Source organism: Saccopteryx leptura, chromosome 7, assembly GCF_036850995.1.
Source record: "Saccopteryx leptura isolate mSacLep1 chromosome 7, mSacLep1_pri_phased_curated, whole genome shotgun sequence".
Lineage (NCBI taxonomy): Eukaryota > Metazoa > Chordata > Mammalia > Chiroptera > Emballonuridae > Saccopteryx > Saccopteryx leptura.
In genome coordinates this window covers 91,707,271-91,733,899 of record NC_089509.1, presented here as the reverse complement: position 1 = coordinate 91,733,899, position 26,629 = coordinate 91,707,271, and the positions used below count along the sequence as shown (strand labels likewise).

Below are 26,629 nucleotides of genomic sequence, written 5' to 3'. Positions count from 1 at the left end.
AAAACTGAGTGCCACACTATACAAATTACCACACAGTAAGGTATAAAAGGAAAAAAGACTAATTTTCTAGATGAAAGTAAAGTTTCTTAAAGGAATAAAGAGAAATAAAAATGCTAAAAATAAAAATTTATCATATACAACAATTGTATTATAGGATTTAAGACAGATGTAGGTTTAAAATACTTGAAGAAATAGCCTGAGCATAGGAGAGGTTGAATGTAGTTACAGCATTGCACGTTTTATGCATTGTTCAGGAAATAATGGAAGTAGCAATCTATTTTGAATTACAATAAATCAAGAATGTATGTTATCATCTCTGAGTACTAAAGGTACTAAAAGAGTAGAAGAATGTATACCAAATTCATAGGGGGAAAATTAAATCATACAAAATACTTGATTAATAATCTTTAAAAAGGCCTAAAAAGTGAGAATAAACATAAAATAGGTAGAATAGAAAATGAAGAGTAATATAGAAATGACATATAATTAAATTGAATTATATCTGTATTATCATTAAATGTAAACATACTATTACAACTCAAATATAGATATTGTCAGACTGGATAGGAAAACAAAAGAAAACCTAACTACATGCCTTCTGCAGAAGACACTGTAAATATAAGGATCCAGAAATATTGAAAATAAAAGGATAAAAAATATATACTAAGCAAAATAAAGATGGTATAGGTTTACTGATAGTAGACAAAGTAGACTTTTTTGCAGTAGCTATTTCTAGAAATAGCTAGAAATGGGTTATAATAATAAAAGTGTGGACCTTCCAGAAATATATGACAAATTTGTATGAATGTAATAACTAGCTTCGAAATGCATAAAGCAAAAATTGATAAGAGTAAAAGAAAAAATAGTAAATCCACAATCATAGGAGGCTATTTTAAGTTTTAAATAGAAAGCAAAAAATAAAAAAATAAATAAATCTATAGCTCATGTTCTTGACCACAGTGGAATATACTGGAAATCAACAACAGAAAGATAACAGAAAAAAATCTTCTACAGTTGGAAACTAAACCACAAACTTCTAAATAAACCATGGGTCAAAGAGATAACTTTAATGGATAGAAAGAACTATGCTGAACTGAATAAAAATGAAAATGCAACATAACAAAAATTTATGGGATACAGCTAAAGCAGTGCTGACAGGGAAACTTATAGCACATTAAACGTTTTCATTAGAAAACAGGAGGTAACACTTTTCTACTCACAATGAAGCCAGTGTTATCCTATACCAAACTTAAGGAGATTACAATCCCCTTCCCACAAAGATACAGAACAATATCCTTCATTAATGTAGAAATAAAGTTCTAATCAAAATATTAGCAAATAAAATTAATATATGAAAAGAATTATATATATCAAGATCAATAGGTTTTATTCCAGGATGCAAGGCTAGTTCAATGTTTAAAAATCAGTAAATGTAACCCAACAGACAGAGAATAAAAATCACAAGATCATATAAATTGAAGCAGAAAAAGCATTTGACAAAACTCAACACCCATTTATAGTAAAAATCTTCATAATAATAAGAACTTCCTCAACTTGATAAAGGTATCTACAAAAACTTACAGCTAACATTTATAGTCAATAGTACAGAGTGAGTGACTGAGTACAAGGGATGTTCTCTGTATGCTAATTACAACTTACTGTGACTTTACAAAAATTTCAAAATAAAGAGTTAAAAATAATTATAACTATATATAGTTATGGCTATATACAGTGTGTCCGTAAAGTCATGGTGCACTTTTGACCAGTCACAGGAAAGCAACAAAAGATGATAAAAATGTGAAATCTGCACCAAATAAAAGGAAAACCCTCTCAGTTTCTGTAGGATGAGTGGCAGTATGTGCACATGTGCAGATGATGATGTAACACCGTATACACAGCGGAGCAGCCCACGGCCATGCCAGTTGAGATGTGGACGATATAGAAGAAAGTTCAGTGTGTTCTGTGGCTCGCTAAATTCGAATCCATGACCAAAGTGCAACGTGAATATCGGCGCGTTTATAATGAAGTGCCACCACATAGGAATAACATTACTCGGTGGGATAAGCAGTTGAAGGAAACCGGCAGTTTGGTGCAGAAACCCTGTTCTGGTAGCCATCAGTCAGTGACGAGTCTGTAGAGGCTATACGGGATAGCTACCTAAGGAGCCCTAAAAAATCTGTGCATGAGCCCACATCGAACTGCACTGAATAGGTATGAAAATGGGAGAGTTTTCCTTTTATTTGGTGCAGATTTCACATTTCTATCATCTTTTGTTGCTTTCCTGTGACCGGCCAAAAGTGCACCATGACTTTAGGGACATACTGTATGTATAAACTTGGTTAAGTTCTTGTAACAATAGTCTTTTGTAGTTACTATAATTATGCTCATTTTATAGATGAGAAAACTAAGACAGAGAGAAGTTAATTAAGCTGTAAAGGGAATAATATAAGGATATCCAGTCAGGCTTTGTTCTAAGGATGGGCATAGCTTAGGCTCAGGCCACCTACTGACCTTGACATACAAGATCCACTTTGTCTGCATTGAAGGGAGTATTCCTTCTAATCTTGTGATCAGAAGTCTTGGCAATTTGGAAAGTCAGAGGCCAAGTAATAGCCAAGTTTGAAGGAATAGCCAGAGTGCTTGCTCAGGATGGACTGAAAGTCTGTGTAAAAACATTGGCTACAGAATTCTATTTCTGTATGGGTTCATATCAATCCTCAGTTAGCTCTCCAGAGGGGAAGGTAATCCACAGCATATAAATATTAAAACATCTCTTTAAGATGTTGTATATTTATGAGTACTAACATTAAAACTATCTTTTATTGCCCTTTCTCATCCTACTGATTATTTATTGTTTGAAAAGATAAATACAGGAAAGCAATTGACCTAACAATGGCCTATTCTTGATTACACATTGCATTAAATACAGAAATTATGAAGAGGGCACTTTGGAATCCATCTTTTGCATTGGCAAAAATCGTGTAATGAAAAGGTATGTGGCTTTGCCTAATGATTAATGCAAACCACAGGTCACAAGAGGCCCTGAGTAAGTGTGGTAGATCAACACAACCCTAGCACTATTACAAAGAAGTAGGTCAAAGCCCAAATCTTCTGATATGTTTTTGTGCCTCCATAGCCTTGAGTAGGGTCCTTTGCACATAATAGGCATTTAATGTATTTTAATGGAATGAATGAATGAATGAATTTGGGGGAGAGGGAGGGAGAGTTGTCTGGCAGGTGAGGAACAACACGCAGGCTCTCTGTATATGCTTAGTGGCCCCAACTTTTTTTACTGCAATCACAGTGAGAAGTGCATTTTGCATCATGTCCCAGTACTCAGATACATACATATCTTGCATACATATGCACATATATGTATTTAAATATAAATGTAACTTCAAGAAATTATGAAATAATAATCTCATACTTATTACAATCTATGCAATGATATTTTCTATTCTTTTGATCCTATTTTCTTAGAAAATATTGGTTGATTCCACCAAACTGATTTCAAGATGTACTTATACATTACAACCTGCAATTTGAGAAACCCTAACAGACCTGGAAGCTAATGCATGGGTTTTGGAGTCTAGACACGGGTTGAAATCCTGGCTCTGCCAACTTACTACTGTGTTACTTTAGGTGAGTTGACTAGTTTCTCTGAGCTGCCAGTTTCTTATTTGTGAAATACAAGCCTACTTTATTCTCTTTGCAAAGCATAATTTGCAACATGCCATCTCCATTTAAAGGGTTCCCTGTTGCTCTTGAGCTGAAGTCTCAATGCTTTATCTTTGATATATGGCCTTTAATAATTTGGCCTGTGTTGACCTTCATATTTTTCCTCTAGGTGACTATAATTTATATTCCACCTCTTCTGATATACAAAGTTCCCTAAATGTTTTCTCTTTGGGCCTATGCACATACTCTTCTGTCCATTTGGTTAATTTCTGCTTGTTCTTTAGGTCATAATACAGACTCCCTCAAGGAGCTTTTTTGGATGCCCTCCAGATCTGCATTCAGTGCGCCTCTATTGTGCTCCCATAGCATCTTTGGCTTACCCTCATCAGAGCAGGTCACCATTATTATTCCAAAATGCCAGCTACATTTTTTAGAAGGCAGACAACTCAGTATTCTGTTCTAGTCTCTTTGTGTTATTTATACATCTAAAAAAATTCTGTACACTCCCTTCCATCTCCTTTTAGTAAACAGGGCAAGTTAGATGAATATATCCTAAGGGTTGGGCCATTTATATGAAAAACAGTCAAGTCAATGCTTAAATGACAGCTTTAAGAAATCAGAGTAACTCTTTGGCAAGCATTCCTCAAACACGCTCACTTACTCCCAGTGACTGAGGATGGCAGGGGGGTGGAGGCACTGGAAATGGATGGCCCTTGAGTACCAACCCTCCTTGCCTGCTTCATGTATAATAAAGGAGAAGGTTGTCTACATTTGTCACCTCTGGACGCTGACAACCTAGGCAGACATAAGTCTAGCAGAGTCCCAAGAGTAGGGCTTTCAGAAGATGGAAAAAAAATTAATGAGAACATCAAGTTTTAAAGAGAGGGAATGGAGAAAAGTAGAGTTAATGGTATATCAGTTACTATTAGCACTTATCTGGTTATAGAGATTCTTTCATTAAGAGATTTCTCATTATTGTTTAAAAGTCACTTAAAAATTGATGGTAATATGTTCTAAGAAAAAAATCTGATTGCTTTGTTCAACTGATGAATTTTTTACTCTTCACAGAAATGGCATTTATCACCGGGATTCCCAGATTGAAATGAGATCACTTTGGCTTGGTTTATAGAAACTAATAAACACATCTCCAACTAATCTACTACATTCATGCTCTAAGGCCCTACCCACAGCCTCACTAAGCTCTCAGTGTAAAGTAAGAGCAAGAAACTAAAGTAAAATCAACAGGAAAAATATCTAGAGATAAGAGATTGGGGACAAACACTAACAGAAGGATGAGCCGTACTTGACAAGGCTCAATGAAAGGTGAAACCTCTGAAATTAAGAAATGAGATATCAGTTATCGTGCATTGCCCCAGTAACACAAGATAGGTTCACACCCAGATCTTCACACCTGGCTATGAAGCTTTCCCGTTAACACTTTCTTTTTTCCAACCTTCATCACTTTTAAATTAGAATTTCCCAAAACCTACTTTTTCAGTGGTCATAAAAACTAAGAATGTACGTGCCTCACTTGCTTTACTTAAGTGATATTAGACTGAAATATTTTTGTCTCAGCTATAAAAGAAGGTCTACATAACAAGGATAGCCTCCCATAAGGACTTAATACGAATTTATCTGAACAGAGTGCTGTATGACATTAATCTATAACTTTTACATTATTAAAGGGAACTGAAAAAAAAAAAAAAGAAGTCATCTAGACTCTAGATTCCAGGGTAATCTGTCTGTGGTGGAGTTCATGGAACGACTCCCTGAGAGCCCCCTGTAAGTCCTTCCTCCCTCACCGCTGAACACTATTTCTCAGTACCCTTTATAACTGGTCGAGGCTTTTAAAAAGACTTTTTTTGCCAAGGACAAGCCGTCTTCTGGGAAATGTTTTCAAAAGGATAAACTTGACTGATATATTCCATTGGCCATTCACCCCTTTCTCCTTGGAAAGTGGACATGAAGCCTGGGGCTGCAACAGCCATCTTAGGATCGTGAAGCAACGCGAGGAAGAGGACTATACACTGGGGAGAGCAAAGGAGAAAAGTGAGAAAGGGTCACTTTATGAGGTCAGGGTCACCTAAGTTCCCTAAAGGGTGAGATAAATATAGCAGTTTCTATTGTTTTACAGCCAAACAGGCTCTGACTTGACACGTTGTTGTTACTGACAGCTCTTAGGGACTCACAGAAGTTTGGTTAGTGTATTCTGTGGACAACTGTTGAGACTAACTCCAAACCTAATGGACATTCAAGTAACACAGCAGGAAGAAAGTGTTAGTCCTAATGACAAGCTTAGGGACATCTAGTGAGTTATGGTTTTTAACAAGCCATTGACAAAGTAGGTAAGTGAGAACTCTATTACTCACTTATGCACAGGATACGATTGATCTGAAAGGATCCGAGTTAGTTTTCTTGCCTTTTATTCCCTCACTTTCCTGTTTCTACTTTTTGTTTCTGATGATTGAAATACACCAATAGGAGTTTGGGCTAGAATTAGGAATTAACCATTAGCCATGTATCCATGGAACACATAGAATCTAACAGGTTCCTAAACCGGTGAATTTAAGGGTCAACAGCTACATATAATCAACAACTTTTCTAAACAGTTATGTTTAGTTTAATAACTTTATTAATATAAAGTCCAATAATATATAATCTAATCTAATAGTATATATTATAATAGTGTTCCTATTAAGTTTACTTAATCTACAAACAATTAATAGGAAATACAATATACTTTTGTCCCTACTTTTCAGTGAGAAAACCAAGGCTTTGAAAAATAATACATTTGAACCAAGATTCTAGAAAGACCAAACCATAGCCTCAGGTTTTCCCCAAATTGAATGCATATGTAATTTCATACTTTTTATAATACATTCTGTATAAATCTCTATTCTAATAGAATGCATTATACTGTAATTATCTGTGTATGAGACAGTTTCAACTCTTAGACTGAGTTTCTTAAGGGTAAAAAAAAATTGGTAAATCGGGAGATACTTGTAAACATGGTGTACCTTAATATCAGTAAGATACTTGACAAAGACTTCCCTAATGTTCATGCATGAACTGGAGAATGCACACTAGATAACAGAAGGCTAGATTAGTAACTAACTGAACATCTCAAAGAGTTTGATTAATGGAGGCCTTGAGTGATGAGTTGCGGAGATTATACTTGACTTTGATCAACAATCTTATCAATGTGTCCACCATAATTAAATATGAAGATGGTATAAAGCTAGGAAGAATAGCTAATATATTGGAAGACAAAATAAATACTTTAAACTATCTTTATTGACTAAAACAATGGACTAAAGCTAATAAACAAATATTTAACTTGCATAAAGAAAATATTCCACATTAAAAAAAAAATCATTGTACAAGTGATTTGGATTTTACACAATATATTGAAGAATCTGGCTTGATAGAAACTCAAGTAAAAACAAAAAAGATGTTCTGGTCAAAAAGTACAATCTAAGTCCAAAATGGTAACTAATATAAAAGTTAAGTCCACATTAATGAGTTTAAAAAATTAAGACAAAAAGATGCAACAGTCTCATTGATTGCTGTGCTTCTCTGACCATACCTGAGATACAGTGTCCATATCTTCATGCATGTTCAACAGATGGCAATCATAAATTCTATAAACTTAGTAGAGTTAAGCATATTCAGAATATGGTACCCAGAAAACGACAGGGTAATAATATAAGCAACTAAGATAGCTAAAGGAGTTGCTGCTGAAGAAATGATTATATTTCTCAAGGTTATGCGCATGTTTTCTTCATCCTTGTAAGGCTAGCTCTGAGCACAGAGCCTGGCACATGTTTGGAGTTCAATAAACACTTGTTAATGAAGATGGTCACAGAGACAATTCAAATATCTAAAGGGCCGTTAACAAGGCTTAGAGTCTGTATCCAGGCAGATCAATCGAGGGCCTATGGTAAATGTTACATAGAGACAACAATTGGGTGGACACAAGTGAGCATTTCAATATCAATTACAGTGATTTGTAGGAAAACAAGGATGCCTCATGAATTTTTGTCATTATAATGTATGGGTCAAGTGCCATCCTGTGAAGGATTCTATGAAAAAGATGTCTCTGCTGGATGGGACGTGAGACTTGACCACTGAAAATCCCATTCACTTCTAAGATGCTGTCAAAGCATTAATTAATTAAGCATTTATTGAGTATAGATTGTTTTATGAGGAGACAATGGAGAGCAAGAGCAGGCAAGGTCCCTACTCCCATGGGGACTGGAGTTGAGACCAGTGGTCTCCAGAGTGAACTGTGTGCATCACAGTTGAAGGGAGGATGAAAAATTAAAACTATTCCTCATCAATTAAAAAAAATTGAATTCTTTTATTAATTTCTATATTTGGATATATAATTTTTATAATTATAATGACAATTTCTATAGTTAAGCATGTACTATTTAGAGTCAAATACATATATATATTTTGGGGAGTTGATAGCCAGAAACATTTTTACTGCTATGGTGAGCAATCAACCAGCATGTCAAACAATCATGTGCACTAATGCAGAACTGCGACCATGTCAAGTGCCACCCCTTCTATCCCTACTTGGAACTATTCTAAACTCATTCAAACACAAAGCTTTCATGTTCATACATTGTGGGAGGCCTTTAAGTGCCCACGTTGCAGTGGCGACTAACATATTATAAACCCTAAGTAGTTGTCAGGCTTTTGCGGACAGGACTTAACCCATGCGATATTGAAATCTGGGAACGGTCAGCGCTGTGAGAATCCAGTCCTATGATTCTGTCATAGTGGTAGAGACTTTTTTTTAAACTACCGTCATCAGATGAATCCTTCGTAAGCCAAGCTTTTCTTAGAAGAGCTAAAAGTTTAGGGCCAAACCTTGAGAAGCAGAGAGCTAAGAGGCAGACATTGCCTTTCCTGGGAAACCACTGTGGGCCACACACATATGAGACAGTCCTGTCCCACAGAGATAGGTAGATAAATAGAAGTTTGTTTTCATATAGCAAAACCCCAAAATGCAAAATGTAAAAATTGTACTTAACCATCACAAGCTGTGAGGCTGCTGTTATTATCCTCCTGTTGTGGATAAGGAGGTGAGGATGAACTGCCCAGGCCACTACCCAGCCAGCAGAATTCTGGATTCATGTCTCATGTTAAAACCCTCAATGATCCCTTCGGTGCCTCAGCCCTGCCCTGCCTCAGGATGAGTCCAAGCTCTTCATCAAGAGTGTGGCATCTGGACATCGGATCACTTACAACAAAAGGGTGGGATCTTGATAATATTATACGGAGTGAAATAAGTAAATCAGAAAAAAACAAGAACTGCAGGATTCCATACATTGGTGGGACATAAAAACGAGACTAAGAGACATGGACAAGAGTGTGGTGGTTACGGGAGGCAGGGGGAGGGAAGGAGGGAGAGGGGGAGGGGCACAAAGAAAACTAGATAGAAGGTGATGGAGGACAATCTGACTTTGGGTGATGGGTATGCAACATAATTGAATGACAAGATAACCTGGACATGTTTTCTTTGTATATATGCACCCTGATATATGTACCCTGATTTATTGATGTCACCCCATTAAAATAAAAATTATTTATAAAAAGAAAAGAAAAGAGAAGAAAAGAGTATGGCATCTGCCTTTTGCTCAGCTCTCTGACCCTCTCATGTTGTATCTTGTCATTGTCTCCTCTCACTTTCTGTTGACTGAACTTCTCGTAGTTGCTCTAACACCCCACGCTTCTCCCCCCACGCTGCTCTCTGTGCCTCCAACCCAACAGCCCTGCCTGTGGCACTCACTCCACACTCTGTCCAGTGGCACTTTTCACACTGTGTTCTCGCTGTGTTGACTTTTTCGTAGGCTGCACTGGACTGTGACCTCCATAAGCAGAGGTAGGTCCCCAACTTCCTCCTTTTACCCTTATGAACACCAAACTGAACTCAGGTTCTGCTACTCACTAGACAGTTAAAAATATTTGTGAAATTATATGCCTGAAGATGAGAAATGGCATCTTGGAAAAGTTAATTTACTGAAGGCCACGCAGTAGTATTTGGAAGAGAACAGGACCTACCTCTGTCTTACTTCAAAGCCAATGATTTCACCTGCCATTAAGGTGTTGGGAGCCCAAACCAATGCCACTTTACCTATTTATTTATTCTATAATGGGAAGTTTGTACCTTTTCATCCCCTTGATCTATTTCGGCCATTTCCACACCTTCTCTCCTCCAGCAACTATCAGTTTGTTCTTTGACTCTCTCAGTCTGTTTTTATTTTGTTCATCTGTTTTGTGTTTTAGATTCTACATGTAAATAAAATCATGCAATACTTGTCTTTCTTCGTCTGACTTATTTTATTTAACATAATTCCTTCAACGTCCATCCATGTTGTCACAAATGGCAAGATCTCATTTTTTATAATGGCCATTATGGTATATATTTATACATAGTATGTTTTCTTTATCCATTCATCTTTTGATGGACATCTAGGATGTTTCCAAACTTGGCTATTGTAAGTAATATTGTAATGAACATAGGTGTGCATATGTCTTTTCAAATTAGTGCTTTTGTTTTCTTCAGATAAATACTCAGAGGTAGAATTACTGGATCGAATGGTAGTCAGAACCTTTCTTAATAGAGGTTTCTGGACAACTACAACCAATCAATACATGGACATAGTCATCCACACTCTGGATGACTAGGTTTTCCAGCCTCATTTCCTATCTCTTTCTTCCCCATCCTCACTCCAAGCTCTGGATGCTTCTGAGCCCCTTGACACACCTCCATGCTCTTTCGGGCTGCTGCGCCTTTGTCCATGCTAATTATTCTGAAACCATTTTTCTGCTGAATCTGCTCAGTCCCTACTAATCTTTCCAGAACCAGTTTTTTGGTTTTGTTTGTTTGGGTTTTTTTTTTAACAGAGACAGAGAGAGAATCAGAGAGAGGGATAGATAGGGACAGACAGGAACAGAGAGAGATGAGAAGCATCAATCATCAGTTTCTTGTTGGGACACCTTAGTTGTTTATTGATTGCTTTCTCATATGTGCCTTGACCGTGGGCCTTCAGCAGACCGAGTGACCCCTTGCTCAAGCCAGTGACCTTGGGTCCAAGCTGGTGAGCTTTGTTCAAATCAGATGAACCCGCGCTCAAGCTGGAAACCTTGGGGTCTCGAACCTGGGTCCTCCGCATCCCAGTCCGATGCTCTATCCACTGCGCCACCGCCTGGTCAGGCCAGAGCCAGTTTAAATATTGCTTCCTTTTGGAGACTCTTCTTGAGCAGCAGTTAGAAAAGAAAAGCTTCTTTTTCTTCTATTTACAGTATATTGTAATGATCTGTTTCCACATGACTTGGTCCCCTTCCAACTAGACCTCCTCTAGACAGGGGACATATCTTAATCATCTCAGTAACTTCCCTTGAGCTCAGTACTGTAGGGAACACAGTAAGTGGCAGATTTATTGAAAGCGTGAAAGACTGAGCAGATGACAAAATAAATGACATGCCTCTAATTGTATATACAGTAGGTTTAGAACTCATGGTTCCTGCTTATGGACACTGTTAGGGACACTCCCACGGCCACTTTTTTCTCAGGCTTACCTTGTCCCAGGCATATTAGGAAAGTTCCTAATTTCATTGTTGAAGGACAGTAATAACAACAAAAATGATAATGATAATAGCTAACATTGTTGAACGATACATTGTTGAATGTTCAGTAGGTGCCAAGACAGAAACTGCTTACTTTAAAACTTAAAGAACAAGAAGCAGAAAAATCTTTAAATATAATTAAAGATAAGGCCGACTAAAGATAATTCTGAGTATAAAGAATCACACTTTGATCTCTTATCCAAAAATGTGACACCCATCGGAAACTCCACTGAAAGAATTTTAGATCATTTATTAACACAAAGGAGGTCAAAGTCAAAGGAAAGGCTATTGCTTATACAGTACATATGTCTGTACTGGGCAGTAAGTTACATTTATTTTTTTCTGATATCATTCTATATAGCCCCAGTTATGATTATTCTAAGAAATTTCTTTCCTGGTCAAATCTATATGGGTGAAAATTGGATTCAGGATAGTGTTTCCTAGTGTTCTAAAAAATAACCATAAGATCTGGGGGGAAAAAGAAGCATTAGGTGACAAAATTTGGGGAAGTGATAATTGCCGATTGTTGTATGTGCCTCTTAAGAGATTAACAATGCATATTAGCCTATTAGAGGTAAAAAGGCTACAGTAAGAAAACCTGTTCAGTGTTGCTTAATCCAGAATTCTCCATACCGTTTGACTAGTGACCATTTATTTCTTTTTTCAACAGAATGCTTCTTATTTATTTTGTTGGAATTAGAATGGAGAAATACTGGCTAGGGTAGTTCCTAGAAACAGTTCTGTGCTGGAAGTGAGCAGTGGGAACATGCAAATGGAGTGCTATGAAGACCCCTCTGATTTAGAGAAAGATTTGCTATACGGTGTGGGCCAGAAAAGACTCGGGCTTGGTATTATCACTTATATGACAAAAATTCAACCTTCTATAAAGGCTTGGGAGAAAAAAAAGCCGACTTTTAATCAGTTGTTTGAATTAACAGTTTAGTTATGGCTGTCTCATACAGTCATAGAAATTTATATTTTCATTTTATCCCATAGAAAAACTTGACCATCTTTCTTTAATACTATCAACCTGGAAGCTTGACAGTAAGGATTAAAAATCGCTCCTTCCTTCCCACTTGGTTATTGGAAAGGCTCTGAAAGGCAATCAGTCTTGTGAAGCTACACTTTACAGTCTGCATAAAAATGCCATGATTTCCCTGCCTCGCTCCAACCTAATTGAAAGTGCATAATATCACCCAGCTAGGGAAATGTAAACGGTAAATATATGCAATAGATCATGCTATCACACAAAAGCTGGTTACTAATAGGGACTGGGTAGTTGTCAGGACCAAAAAGAATCTGGAAAACAAGTCTTTTTTTTCCATCTAGAAAAAAAGAGCTCTTTGTGCCTGCTGCCTTTCCCCCCTACCGCCTCCCTCCAGACCTCAAGCTAAGGCAGATTAAACCAAGGTCGGTCAACTCATTCCTTGCCTTGTGTAATTCTAAGGGTCACCTAACAATGTATATTGACTAACACTCTATTATATCAGCCTTTCAAGAGATGGTGCATTTTACTTTTGGCAGGAGGTGGGGATGGAATCATCCTGTCCCCTACCTACTTCAATTGCGTGACAGATGGTCCTATTATCTTCTTCCTTAGCTGCTACACCTAAAGATGCTTGGCCTTGTCACCTCTTATCTTTCTCTACTTCATCAAACTCCTATTGCCAAGATTACCTCCTTTTCTACCGCTAATCACCCATGAATATCTAAACAGGATCACATTTTCCACAAGTATAAAATCCCAATGTTATTTTTCAAAGCCCTTTGCACCTCTGCGGCGATCTATAATTCCACTTCAATTACGTCATCGTTCTCTCCTCTGACTCCTCCTCTCTTTTAAATAAGACTTTCATAGTAGGCTTTTTAAGATAAAGGAGAATATTCCTTTAAAGTTTCCACCAATATTCCTTCAAAGTTCTCACAAAATTCCTTCAAAAATCACTCCGTGTTGTACCATGAACTCAATTTTTACTATTCATTCATGTCATCTTATAAATGGCTATTTTTCTAAATTTTTGATAGCTGATACCTTCCTGGTAGGTCAAAGCGTAGCACTTGTCAAGAGTACTGTGTTATTTCAGTTTTAATAGATTGAAGGATATATTTTTTTATCTGTTTCAGAAGTAGAGATGATTTGAAACTTACTAAATTAAAGCTGTATTTATCTCTCAGTAAGTTACATTACCTGTCAACTGGCACCGGTGGATGGTATGGCTTGTTGACCTTGGCATAGAGACCCTCTAAGTGGTCTCTCTCTGGAGACAATGGACGGCCATCTCGAGGATAAACCAGTGGTCCAGCTCGAGGAGGAGATGGAGACCTATAGACATTTGCTGGTGCACATGGCTCTCGGAAGTGGTTCACCCTGGCATAATTGGGGTCCATTTCATCATCATCCATATCATGCAGTGATCCGATTGTACCAGTAGCATAATCAACAAGACCTCTTGCCTGCTTTTCCCTTAGCTCCTGATGTTTTGCTCCGATCCTAAAAAATGTAGAATGGGTAACAGAGATATATGTGAGTTTACATATTAATACAACAATACACTCTCCTGACTCTATGTCACTTCTTCCTAGTCAGTCACTTAGTTGTCCCTTTCCTGTATACTCAAGGCCATACCATGCTCTCAAAAATGAGAATAGCATGGTCCATGGGATTAATTATATATCTACAGCCTTTGTTACAGAGCCTTTACTTTTTATAGCAATGCTGCAGGTATTTTAACATCTTGCCCACTGATGACTGGGCTGACTGCAGAGTCAGAGGCTGACTTTCATTAACATTCCTTCCCTATAATTGGGATGTGCTCGTGGGAACAGTATATCTGTGGTGTGATATTACAGAAGCCTGCCTTAGAACAGGGATGCATGTTAAAGAGCCCATCAGAATCTTATACTTTGTCTTTGATTTCACTATTTGACACCCTACAGTTCCAGTGTATTCATCTAAAGAAAAGAGCTTGCAAAAATTGATTTGAATATGAAAAAGAATACAGACGCTTTCTGGTCACTAAAAGCAGCAGGATCGGTCGTAATTTATAAGAGACTCTAAGTTTTTTTGGTAATATAAATGGGGTTCATTGTGTCTCATTACATAGGGACTAGGGACAGAGTAAAATAGTGAAGAAATTAATAGACTCCTGACAGAGATGAATTGGCACATATAAGTGAATTAAACACCATTACTAGTAGAACTCCACAGCACTAAAGCCTTAAGTGATATTACAAAATCCAACTGCCAGTCAGCGTACTGTGTAGACCACAGGGAATGGGAGCAGAAAAGTATACTTAGGTGCATTCCAAATCCATCTGAATTTTGAGAATTTGACATTTAATCTGAAAAGTGTTAGATGAGCTCTCCTAAATTCTCAGTTAGGTGTTAACATGGAAAGGTCACCGTGCATCTTATTGGACAATGGTGATCTGATGGTGTCGGGAGGTTTTCAGCGCTAACGAGGAAAGAATGTAACCTTACACATCACCGGCAAACAAGGTGCATTGTGTACAGGGTGAGAAAAGTAAGGTGATGAAAGAAAGACTCTCATGAAAGGATGGTGACAAATCCCAAGTCCTAGTCTCAGAGAATACAAGAGCTGTGTGGGCTAGCAGCAAAGGATCTATATATGCTTGGAGATACACATCAAAACCTTAGGGGAGTAAAAACAAAAACTGAACTCTCTCAATATCTTCTTCTCTTCAAACAAAAACAGCTGTTTTTTTTGCACATGGAAGCTAGTTTTATTTTACAGAACATCAAACTCTTTGTAAAAACCTTTAAAAGCCATGATTTTTTAAGGTATTTTCTCTTTTGGCAGAATGGCTTTTTTTTCTTTTCTTTTTTTTTTTTGAGCAGAGAGGAGGGAAGGAGAAAAAGAAAACATGAAGAAAGGATAGGGAAAAAAATCAGCATCATCCTCAAGTCACAGCAGATGAAAATAAATGTCATGATACATTACTGCATATCTCTTTTGACTAGGTCAAATCATGCACCCTACAGTACATATAAATAATTAGAAGAATTTATAGCTTTGCAAAGGGGAGTTTGCATCTCCAAGGGATTTTGAATGAAGATGAAAGAAAGATTACACAGTAGGATACCCGTTAAGAGGCCCTGACTATCCTCTTTCGAATGCATGTTAGTCCTAGATTCATGGATGTTTGCTTTGAATAATTTTTTGATAAAAAAAGATAACCGGCTCCGTTCTGTGACAAAACAAACTTTCCAGGGATGATGTAGACTGAATTATCAGAGACTGCTCGCTGCACTATGCTGATGGGGATGGACTTCCATTGCAAACAGAGTGCAGGACATCAATAGAGTTAGAGGGTGGGATTCTGTGTGCTTACTATCCCTCCTAAGTGGGATGCCTTCACGAGGAATCATTCAGCAGAAAGATAAACATCTCCTGGCTGCCGCACGGGGCTACACTTGGGCATTACTGAAAGAGGAAAACACCAAGCCTGATTTTTCAGTATCACAGAAACAGAACACTAGGGTCTGTGCTCCTTATTTCATCACTTCTCTTTGAGGTTGCTTTGAGGTTGTCTCATTAATTAAGCTCGCTGAGTACGCAGAGCTTCTCAGATGAAAAGTAGTCCGTGTATGCAAAACAATATTTTATCTTGTATTTTTCGTTTCTAAAACAAAACCAAGATTTCCTTGGTCCTCTCTGCTCCATGAAGGGTTGCAGTAACTAATTTCATATTAATCAGCCAGTAGGTGAAACAGTAATTTCTCTGAACCATTATTGTGCCAAATAGCCAGGTCTCTCCCTGAGGGAGAGGACAAGGCAATCTCTGCAAAGAAGTGTATGGAGGCAGAAGAGACTCTCTCAGGAAAGAAATGAAAGTATGTATACATATATACATATATACATATATATATACATACATATACTGAGCACAAAAATTAGGGGATATGTATTTATTTTGAAATATCCCTTTATTTTTGTGAGCAGTGTGTGTGTATATATATATATATATATATATATATATATATTTGTTTTGACTTCCTGTCTCAATTCATTATGAGAATTCTAATCATTTATAGTCATTTCCACTTGGGAGTCTCCTTATCACTTGGAAGTCAACTTGCTAAAATATCTACTTTTCATAATAGCCCTGAGTAATATACTCTTTTTACTGGATGGTACCACCAGTTTCCGCATTCTCCAGTACTATGTCTTTGAATTGTTTAAATCTCCTTTTTCTCTCATGTTTCCCCTATGAAAACACTGTTGTTTATTTTTTCCATTACACCGCTTGGATATCCTCTTCTAATTCAATTTCCTAAGCCATAGCCCAGTGTTCAGGCTTTATATTGCCTACACTAGCACTGTCCAATATGGTGATCATTAAATATATGGTGTTATATACATTTAAATTGGAACTAAATAAATTTAAAACTCAGTTTCTCAGTTTCATAAACCACCTTTCAAGTGCTCAATAGCCACATGAGCTTGTGACTCCTACACTGGATAGTGCAGTCAGAGACTCATCCTGTCACTGCAGAAAATTCTGTTAGACTGTCGGTCGATATTGTTCTAAGATTTCTTTGTTATATCACCACATCCCACTTTTTGACTAACTAACTAACTAACTAACAAATTAATTTTTATTAAAGTATAGTTGACATACAATACTATATTCATTTTAGGTATATAACAGTGATCTGACATATATATACCTTACGATGTGACATCTTACTTTAATCTGTACAATAAAAGCCTGTTAGGATAATCTTCCTCAAAGAGCATTTCCATCATATCTCTGTCAGTCACTTTTGATTCACAATAGCTCACCTTTTTTCCTTGTGTATTTTAAATATATGACTCCATTTTCTTATGACAAAGTGGTGCTGTTGAAAAGTTGGAAAATAATCTAATTTTATTTCTCTTATAAATTACTTATAAGAAACTTGCTCCTTTTGTTTATCTGGTCAAATTCTTTTCTTTAAAGTGCAATAAAGCTTACTAGAAAAGTCATTCTGATCATTCTTTCAATATGTACTTTTAAGTACAGTATATTTTGTTTTACCAGGGAAGTTTTCTTGAATTATAGATTTTTTTTGTTAATGTTGAATGATGTGAGTTAACTATAAAAATGTCAGTTGTATTTACCACATAGCTGCAGTGAACAATTAGATAGTAAAGTAAAAAACAAAACAAAATGATATCATTTAAAATAGGATTAAAGAACATTGCAACTTAGGGATACATTTAACAAAAGATATATAAGTCCTCAACAACAACAATAAAATACTGTTGAGAGAAATTAAACAAGATCTAAATAAATGAGAATTACATCTTGTTCATGGATCAGAAAAGTCATTATTAGTCAGATGACAATTCATCTGAGTTGTTCTATAGATTAAATGGCATCCCAATAAAATTTCTAGGAGGTTTATGTTCCAAAAATTAACAATGTGATTTTAAAATTTATTTAGAATGTTAGAAGAACTATAGCCAAAATACTTTTGAGAAATAAGAATAAAGTTGGAAGACTTATACTACTTTCTTCAAAACTTATTATAGAGCTTCAGTAATTGAGCCAAAGTTTAGACAAATAGATGAATGGAACAGAAAACAGAGTCTAGTAACATACACACATACTTGGTGAAGTAACATACAACAAACGTGCTAAAGCAATTCATTTAAGAAGGGAAAAATCTCTTCAACAAGTGGTGCTGGAAAATCAATGAGAAATCCACAGGAGAAGTAAGAACCTTAGTCCCAACATAATACCATAACAAAAAAATCAATTTAAGATGCAAGAGAAGACAGAACATAAAATCTACAATAATAAAGCTACTAGGATAAAACAAAGGAGAACATCTTCACAACCTTGGGATAAGCAAATATTTCTTAGAACACAAAAAGTATGAACCATAAAGAAAAAGAACCACTAAAAAAAAGGGAAGACCAAAAAGAAAAATTTCACCCAAATCAAAACTTTCTCATTAAAAACCATCAAGAAAATGACAGGCAGAGATCTAAGATCATGGTGGAGTAGGCAGAAGTACACTCACCTCCTCCCAGGACCACACTGGAATTACAACTAAAATACAGACTAATCAGGTTTGTTATAACAAACCTAAAACTAGCTGAACAGAGCCTTATAACCAAAGATTTACAGAAGAAGCCACACTGAGACTGGTAGGAAGGCAGAGAAGCAAAAAGGGCTGAACCTACTCCCATGGGTGATGGCTAAGATCCTGAAGGGATATTTCAGGTGCAAAGGTTTCCCCTGAGGAGCATAAGGTCTCGACTCCAACCTCGGCTCTCCAGCCCAGAGCACCAGAGTCAAGAAACGGTGACCACGTAACATCTGGCTATAAAATCGGGGGATTCTGTCTGCCAGGGAGAGATAGAAGTCTGCTGGAGATGCAGGTGCCCTCTTAAAAGGCCAATGTACAAAATGTTGTTTGCAGCCACTCACCTGGGGCTCCAGCAGAGTGGATTAGGGTTATGAGAAGAGACACTGGGGTTTTTGGCTCTGGAAGAGAGCTAAAGGGACAGCCACCAGGATCCCTGTGCTGAGTCCCTCTCCCACACTGCAAGTGCTATCATTCTTAGTTGGAGTGCTCTTTTCTTTATATCGCCAGCTTGGGGGAATGCAACAGCCCCATCCGGTGGACTCCTTTTTGCCCACTCTTAGGTACTCACACCCTGCTGAGGAGTCACCTGCCTGGGCAGGGACAGAGAGGTCAGGGTAGAACCAGGCGGTGTCAGTGACTGAGTTGTGTGGCTCTCGGCTGGGACCACTACTCTCTCCTTCCCCCCAGCCTGACCTGTGCTCCCTTTCATGGGAGATCAAGTAGCCCTGCCCTTCTAACTCCCAGCAGCCCCACCCTGCTAAGCTAGGGTTCTTGGAAGAATTTGGGACAGACTGAGTTGTGTGGCTCCAGAACAGACACCTTCTTCCCTCACATGCCTGAGCACTACAGAGCCTTCCCCCTTTTCACAAATCTTTGTCTGTTTCAGTTTATAAACTCTGCTGCCTCACCATGATGGTTTCCTGAGACTCTGTCCCACCACAAAGTTCTGTCTGGTGAACAACCCTCACCTCTACCTGGTGACATACTGAGGACCTACCTCAGGCAACTTGAGTACTGCCAGAGGCTCTTTCAGTGACTGAGCCTAACAGCCAGCCAGCAGGCTGAGACAGGCAGAGGTGGATGTTGGTGTGACTTGGGTCTTTTACACTTGACCACAAATTTGATGCTGGTGGAAGGCAGCCTTCATGCACAGCTTGGTCCTTCCAACAGACACTGAGGCCCAGCAGAGGCAGTCACTAAGTGTGGATTGCTCTGTAGCTCCAAGCAGGATGCCCAAGGCCAGTCACAGGCAGCATCTGACATTGATCTGCACCACAGTCCCTCCCACAAGGCCCCAGAACCAACACACACTGTGGTCAGGCTCAGACAACACCAGAGCAGGATCCAATTAGCTCTGTAAGTAGCATACCCAAAGACAGATCTTGGTAAGGCATCACACCCTGCTGACATGAATTCTGCTTAGTGTGGTCAGCACCTACACAGCAGTTCTTACACTGTGGTTGAGGTTGATCCTCACAGTCAGCCAACCTAAACGTTTAACCCACACACAAATGGGTCAATAACGATTAAGACTCAATTATAACAGGAGGGCTCACATAACCCACACAAGAAACATTATTAGAACACACAGTTCAGGTGATCAAGGAGACTGCACCACTGGATCCCACAGGATACCTACTATATAAGGCCACTCTACTAAGACTGGGAGATACACCAGATCTATCTAATACATAAAAATAAATGCAAAGAAGCAGCCAAATGTGGGAGACAAAGAAACATATGCCAAATGAGAAAATAAATCTCCAGTAAGACAGCTAAATAAAATGGAGACAATTTACCAAATATAGAGTTCAAAAAAATGGTTTTCAGGATGCTCATGGAAGTTAGAACTCCAAGGAACTTAGTAAGAACTAAAACATCACAAAAAAGGAAATAGAAGCCATAAAAAAATCCAGTCAGAAATGAAGTCTACTGTATCTGAATGAAGAATACACCAGAAGAAATAAACAGTAGGTTAGATAAAGCAGAGGCTCAGACCAGCAATTTGAAAGGCAAGGTAGCAGAAAACAATCAGAGCAGCAAAAAGAAAAACGAATTAATAAAGTGAAGAAAGTTTAAGGGACTTCTGGGACAACATGAAATATAACTACATCTATGTCACAAGAGTATCAGAAGAATAAAGGGAGCAAGGAATTGAGAACCTATATGAAGATATAATAACTGAAGAATTCCCTAACCTGGTGAAAGAAAATGACATACAAGTCCAGGAAGTGCAGAGTCCCAAACAAGAGAAACCAAAGAGGCTCACACAAAGACACTTCATAAATAAAATGACAAAGGTTAAAGACAAAGAGAGAATCTTAAAAGCAGCGAGAGAGAAGACAAGATGGCGCTGGAGTAGGCGGACGTACCAACATCCACCTCCCAGAACCAAAGTGGATTACAAACTAATTTTAAGAACTATCATCTGGAAAAACCAACTTCGGACTAAACTAAGAGAACTCGTCAACCAAGGAACACTGAAGAAGCCACACCGAGACTGCTTAGTGTATCCCAAGGTTCTCTTTACCAAGCCACAGTCGCAGAGCTCCAGGGAAAAGCACCCTGGTCTCATCTCTCCAGGCAGAGAAGAACAGAAGCTCCATCTCCACACATGCTGCAGATGGCTTTTCCAGTCTACCTGAATCATTACCAGCTAGAAGCAGCGGTCATTGGGACTTGGACGTGAGCTGCAAAGTATAGAATTGTGACAACAATTCCAGTGCCATGTGGACTTTTCCTGGACTCCTGTTCCTTGGGACAGCTCCTAACAGACTGAACTGGGGTTGGGTTGCATTTATCAGGGACTTGGCATGGGGTTGGGGCCAACTTGGACTTGGTGAACTTGTTAAGGACACTACTCTTTTATGGATTCTTGCTGTATTGGCCAAGAGTTTGCTTAAAGGCTTTAATCATTGTAAAAAAAAAATAGAAGACTGGATAAAGAAGATGTGGCACGTATACACCATGGTATACTATTCAGCCATAAGAAATAATGACATCGGATCACTTACAACAAAAGGGTGGGATCTTGATAACATTATACGGAGTGAAATAAGTAAATCAGAAAAAAACAAGAACTGCAGGATTCCACACATTGGGGTGACATAAAAACGAGACTAAGAGACATGGACAAGAGTGTGGTGGTTACAGGGGGCAGAGGGAGGGAAGGAGGGAGAGGCACAAAGAAAACTAAATAGAAAGTGACGGAGGACAATCCGACTTTGGGTGATGGGTATGCAACATAATTGAATGACAAGATAACCTGGACATGTTTTCCTTGAATATATGTACCCTGATTTAGTGATGTCACTCCATTTAAATTAATAAAAATTTATTTATTAAAAAAAAAAGCAGCAAGAGAAAGTGAGTTACCTATAAGGGAGCTCCCATAAGGCAGTCAGCTGATTTTTCAATGGAAACATTTTAGACCAAAAGGGATTTGCATGAAATATTCAAAGTGGTGAAAAGCAAGAACTTACAACCAAGAATACTTTACCGAGCAAGGATATCATTTAAAACTTAAGGAGAGCCTGACCAGTGGTGGTGCAGTAGATAGAGCATCATCCTGAGATGCTGAAAACCCAGGTTTGAAACTTCAAAATCTCAGGCTTGAGCACAGGCTCATTGGGCTTGAGCACAGGCTCAACAGCTTCAGTGCAGGGTTGTTGGCTTGAGCATGGGATCATAAAGATCCCATAGTTGCTGGCTTGATCCCAAAAGTCACTGGCTTGAGCAAGGGGTCACTGGTTCAGCTGGAGCCTCCCAGTCAAGGCAAGTATGAGAAGCAATCAATGAACAACTAAAGTGACACAACTAGGAGTTGATGCTTCCCATCTCCCTCCTTTCTTGTCTGTCTGTCTCTGTTTGTCTGTCTCTCTCACTTAAAAAAAGAAAAAACCAACACAACAACAACAGCAAAAACCTGAATGAGAAATAGCTTCCTAGACAAGAAAAAGCTGAAGGAGTTCATCACCACCAAACCAGCATTATATGAAATGTTAAAGAGTCTTCGTTGAGAAAAAAAGAAAAGAAAAGAAAAGAAAAACAGAGGTTAAAGGGTCTTCTTTAAGAGACTGATACTAAAGAAACACAAAGGTTTATAAGAAAATATATGAACAACTATATGCCAAGAAATTGGACAATCTGGACAAAATGGATAAATTCCTAGAAACATCAGTTCTCTAAAACTGAATCTAGAAGAATCAGAGATTCTGAATAGACAGAGAACAGCTAGTAAAATTGAAGCAGTAATAAAAAAACTCCCAATAAACAAGTCCTGGACTATATGGCTTCACCGGTGAATCTTACCAAACATTCAAAGAAGAATTAACACCTATCCTTCTCAAATTAATCCAAAAAATTCAAGAAGCAGGAAGCCTCCCAAGCTCATTTACAAGGCCAGCATTATCCTAATTTCAAAACCAGATAACGACACTGCAAAGAAAGAAAATTATAGGCTAATATCTCTGATGAACATAGATGCTAAAATCCTCAACAAAATATTAGCGGACTAGATCTACCAATACATTGAGATGAGATTGATTCTGTGAATTCAGGTTTGGTACAACATCCATTAAACATGATACAGCACATAAACAAAATAAAGAATAAAAATCACATGATAATAATAAGATGCAGAAAATGCATTTGAAAAAATCCAGCACCCATTTATGTTAAAAACTCTCAGCAAAGTGGGAATAGAGGAAACATACATCAACATAAAAAAGGCTACATTTAGCCTGACCAGGCGGTGGCGCAGTGGATAGAGCATCGGATTGGGATGCGAAGGACCCAGGTTCAGGACCCCGAGGTCGCCAGCTTAAGCGCGGGCTCATCTGGTTTGAGCAAAAGTTCACCAGCTTGGACCCAAGGTCGCTGGCTTGAGCAAGGGGTTACTCGGTCTGCTGAAGGCCCGTGGTCAATGATCAACTAAGGTGTTGCAATGCGCAATGAAAAACTAATGATTGATGCTTCTCATCTCTCCGTTCCTGTCTGTCTGTCCCTGTCTATTCCTCTCTGTGACTCTCTCTGTCTCTGAAAAAAAAAAAAAAAAGGCTCCATTTAGCAAACCACAGCCAACATCATGATTAATGGGTAAAAACTACAAGCATTTCCTTTAAGATCAGGAACAAGACAGAGATGTCTGCTATCATCATTCTTATTTAATATAGTCTGGAAGTCCTAGCCACAGCAATCATACAAAAAGAAGAAATAAAAGGCATCCAAATTGGAAAGGAAGAAGTAAAACCATCATTATTTGCAGATGATATGATACTGTAAATAGAGAACCCTAAAGATTCTACAACTAGAAAAAAGAAAAATTACTAGAACTGATAAATAATTTTAGTAAAGCAGAATACAAAATCCAGAAATCAGCTACATTTTTATATAGGAATAATTATCTATAAGAAAGGGAAACCAAGAAAACAATATCATTCACAATTGCTTCAAAAAGAATAGAATACCTAAGAAGAAATTTAACCAAGGATGTAAAAGACCTATACTTAGAAAACCATAAAACACTGAAGAAAAAAACTGAAGATACAAACAAGTGGAAGCATATATCATGTTCATGGATTGGAAGAATTAACATCATTAAAATGTATATTACCCAAAGCATTCTATAATTCAATGCAATTCCTATCAAGATACCAATGGTGTATTTCACAGAAGTAGAATAAATATTCCAAAAATTTATATGGAACCACAAAAGACCTCAAATAGCTGTAGCAATCCTGAAAAAGAAGAACAAAATTGGAGAAATCACCCTACCTGACATCAGTCTATACTACAAGGCCACAGTAATCAAAACAGCATGGCACTGTTATAAAAACAGACTTATAGATCAATGAACAGAATAGAGGGCCTAGAAAGCAACCCATGCTGATATGGTGGGCTTTAATTAATAAATATTTGACAAAGGAGGCAAGAACATACAGTTGGGTAAGGGCAGTCTATTCAATAAATGGTGCTGGGAAAACTAGACAGACACATGCAAAAAAATAAAACTAGACCACCTTCTTACACCATACCCAAAAATAAACTCAAAGTAGATTAAATACTTAAATATTAGACTTGAAACCATAAAAATCCTAGAAGAAAACATACATAGTAAAATCTCAGACATTTCTCATAGCAATATTTTTTTTTCTGATATATTCACCTGGGCAAGGGAAACAAAAGAAAAAAATAAACAAATAGGACTAAATTAAACTAAAAAGGTTTGTACAGCAAAGAAAACCATCAACAAAATGAAAAGACAACCCACTGAATGGGAGAACATACTCGCCAATGCATTTGATAAGAAACTATTACCCAGAATTTTATAGAGAACTCATAAAGCTCAATACAAAATAAATCCAATTAAAAAACGAGCAAAGGACCCGAACGGACACATTTTTAAAGAGGACATACAGATGGTCAATAGACACAGGAAAATATGCTCAACATCACTAATCATCAGAGAATTGCAAATTAAAACCACAATGAGATATTATCTCCCTCTTGTCAGAATGGCCCTCATCAAGAAATAAACAAACAGAAGTGTTATCAAGGTTGTGGTACAACCCTTGTGCACTGCTTGTGGGAATTCAGACTGATACAGCCAGCGTGGAAAGCAGTATGGAGTAATCTTAAAAAAATTAAAGAATGGAACTTTTAGACACAGCAATCCCACTTCTGGGAATATATCCTAAGAATCCCAAACACTAATTGGAAAGACTATATGCACCCCTATATTTATTACAATGTTATTTACAATAGCCACGATCTGAAAACAGCCCAAGTGCCCATCAGTAGATGGAGTGGATAAAAAAGCTATAATACATTTACACAATGGAATACTATACAGCCATAAAAGAAGGAAATCTTACCTTTTGTGACCGTATGAATGGACCTGGAGAGCACATGCTAAGTGAAGTAAACCAGCTAGTGAAAGACAAGTACCAGATGATTTCACTCATATGTGAAATCTAATGAACTGACGAGCAAAATAGAGGCAGCCTCATACATAGAGAGCAGGCTGACAGCGGTTGGGGGTGGGGCTGGGTGATGAATGTGGAAGAATTGAACAAAAAAGGACAAAAAGAGAAAGAAAAACACCCGTGGACATGGACAACAGTGTAGTGATTGCTGGTAGGCTGGGGGCACATGGAGGAGGCTGTAGGAGGGATAAGTGGTGGCGGACGAAGGCTTGACCTGGGAGGGTGAACACACAATACGGGGTACAGAGATGTGTGGTGGAATTGGGGACCCGAAACCTGTATTATTATGTTAACCAGTGTTAACCCAATAAATTCAATTTTTAAAAAATGAAAGAAAAGAAATAAGCCAGTCACAGAAAGACAAGTACCATATGATTTCACTTATATGTGGAATCTAATGAACAAAATAAACAGACAAAATAGAAACAGACTCATGGATACAGAGAACAGAGTGACAGCTGTTTGAGTGGAGGGGGGTTAAGGGGCTGCGTGAAAGAATTAAATCCCCCCCCCCAAGAAAAGAACCCCTCATAGACACAGACAACAGTCTGGTGATTAAAAAAGGGAAAGAGAGAGGGGAGGTAGAAGAGGGTAGGGGGGGCAGATGGATGGAGAGAGACTTGACTTTGGGCCATGAACACACAACACAATATACAGATGATGTATTTAAAGGATCATAGACTTGAAACCTATATAATTTCATTAATCAATGTCACTCCAATAGATGTATTAAAAAGAAAATGACAGGCAAATGAGAGAAAATATTTGTAAAATGACCCAATTAGGACTGAGCAAAAGACTTAAAGAGATACTGTACAAAAGAAGAAATAGAAATGACCTGTAAGCAAATTAAAATGTGTTAAACATTGTAAGTCATCAGGGAAATGCAAATTAAGACCACAGCGAGATACCCTTACCAAAATAACGAAGAAAGATAACATCACATTTTGGAAAGACTGCGGATCATTCAGATCTTAAATATACTGTTGCTGGAAATACAAAATGGCATAATCCCTTTGGAGAAAGGGCTGTGAGTTACATATAAAACTAGACAGGTACTGAAGCCGTGTTAGAACAATTCGCCTCTCAGGCACTTATGCAAGAGAAGCACTACATGTTGCTTTATTCATCATAGCAAGAAATGGAAATAATGAGATGTCCATCAGTAGGAGAATGGACAACCAAACAATGGTATAGTCATATAACAGCATCCAAATTAGCA

At 37.8% G+C, this 26,629-nt stretch overlaps 1 protein-coding gene across 2 annotated transcripts in view; it reads right to left on the bottom strand.

The window, feature by feature from the left end:
- PARD3B (par-3 family cell polarity regulator beta) overlaps positions 1-26,629 on the bottom strand; it is a 1,075,922-nt gene that overhangs the window by 150,955 nt on the left and 898,338 nt on the right. For both annotated transcript variants that reach the window (XM_066346722.1, XM_066346721.1), the window contains one exon: positions 13,508-13,810. In XM_066346722.1, the coding sequence (XP_066202819.1) occupies positions 13,508-13,810 (303 nt within the window). The remainder of the gene's footprint in view (positions 1-13,507; positions 13,811-26,629) is intronic.